Below are 582 nucleotides of genomic sequence, written 5' to 3' on the forward strand. Positions count from 1 at the left end.
CGGCCATGAGACTTGGCTTGCGCCAAGTCCCCAACAGCCAGGGGATCGATCTCTGCAAAAAGGGGATGCTGCAGGAATGGCTGAGGCACGTGGAATTACAGCGTGGCACTCAACAACCCATGGAAATCAGTGTCCCTCACCCTGGGGGAAAGCAGCTGCCGTGAGGGCACCTCGGACCAAGGCGTGAGGAGCAGGAGAAGCTGCAGCATTTGCTGCCAGTACCTGGGTGAACATTGGCTTGCCATGCTGGGTGACCATGGTGCACTGGTCGCAGTCCAGTGAGACGAAGTTGTTGTGGAAGGACTCCTTGGGGTGCTTGAGCACGTAGTAGAGCTCTGTGGCCCCTCCTTCAAAGATGCTGCGGAAGTAACGGGGAATCAGAGTCCGGCCAATCGCTGGAGTGGGAGAAGGAAGAAGATAATGTCAGTAAACCTGGCTCACCCAGACATGCCCTGGGGCGGCATGGGGAGGGGTCCCTCGGTCCCTTCCAGCTGGAGGCAGCTGAGCTCCCACACCTTGCCCGCATCCACCCGCACAGTACAGGCACCGCCTCTCCTGCCGCCGAGGTAGTGCCCTGGGGAA

The 582-nt window shown here is 60.0% G+C and overlaps 1 protein-coding gene across 2 annotated transcripts in view; it reads right to left on the bottom strand.

Moving 5' to 3' along the window:
* LDB1 (LIM domain binding 1) overlaps positions 1-582 on the bottom strand; it is a 4,547-nt gene that overhangs the window by 2,332 nt on the left and 1,633 nt on the right. For both annotated transcript variants that reach the window (XM_010132992.1, XM_010132993.1), the window contains exon 5: positions 223-395. In XM_010132992.1, coding sequence (XP_010131294.1) covers positions 223-395 — 173 coding nt within the window. The remainder of the gene's footprint in view (positions 1-222; positions 396-582) is intronic.

This window comes from Buceros rhinoceros, unplaced genomic scaffold, assembly GCF_000710305.1.
Source record: "Buceros rhinoceros silvestris isolate BGI_N320 unplaced genomic scaffold, ASM71030v1 scaffold23793, whole genome shotgun sequence".
NCBI lineage: Eukaryota > Metazoa > Chordata > Aves > Bucerotiformes > Bucerotidae > Buceros > Buceros rhinoceros.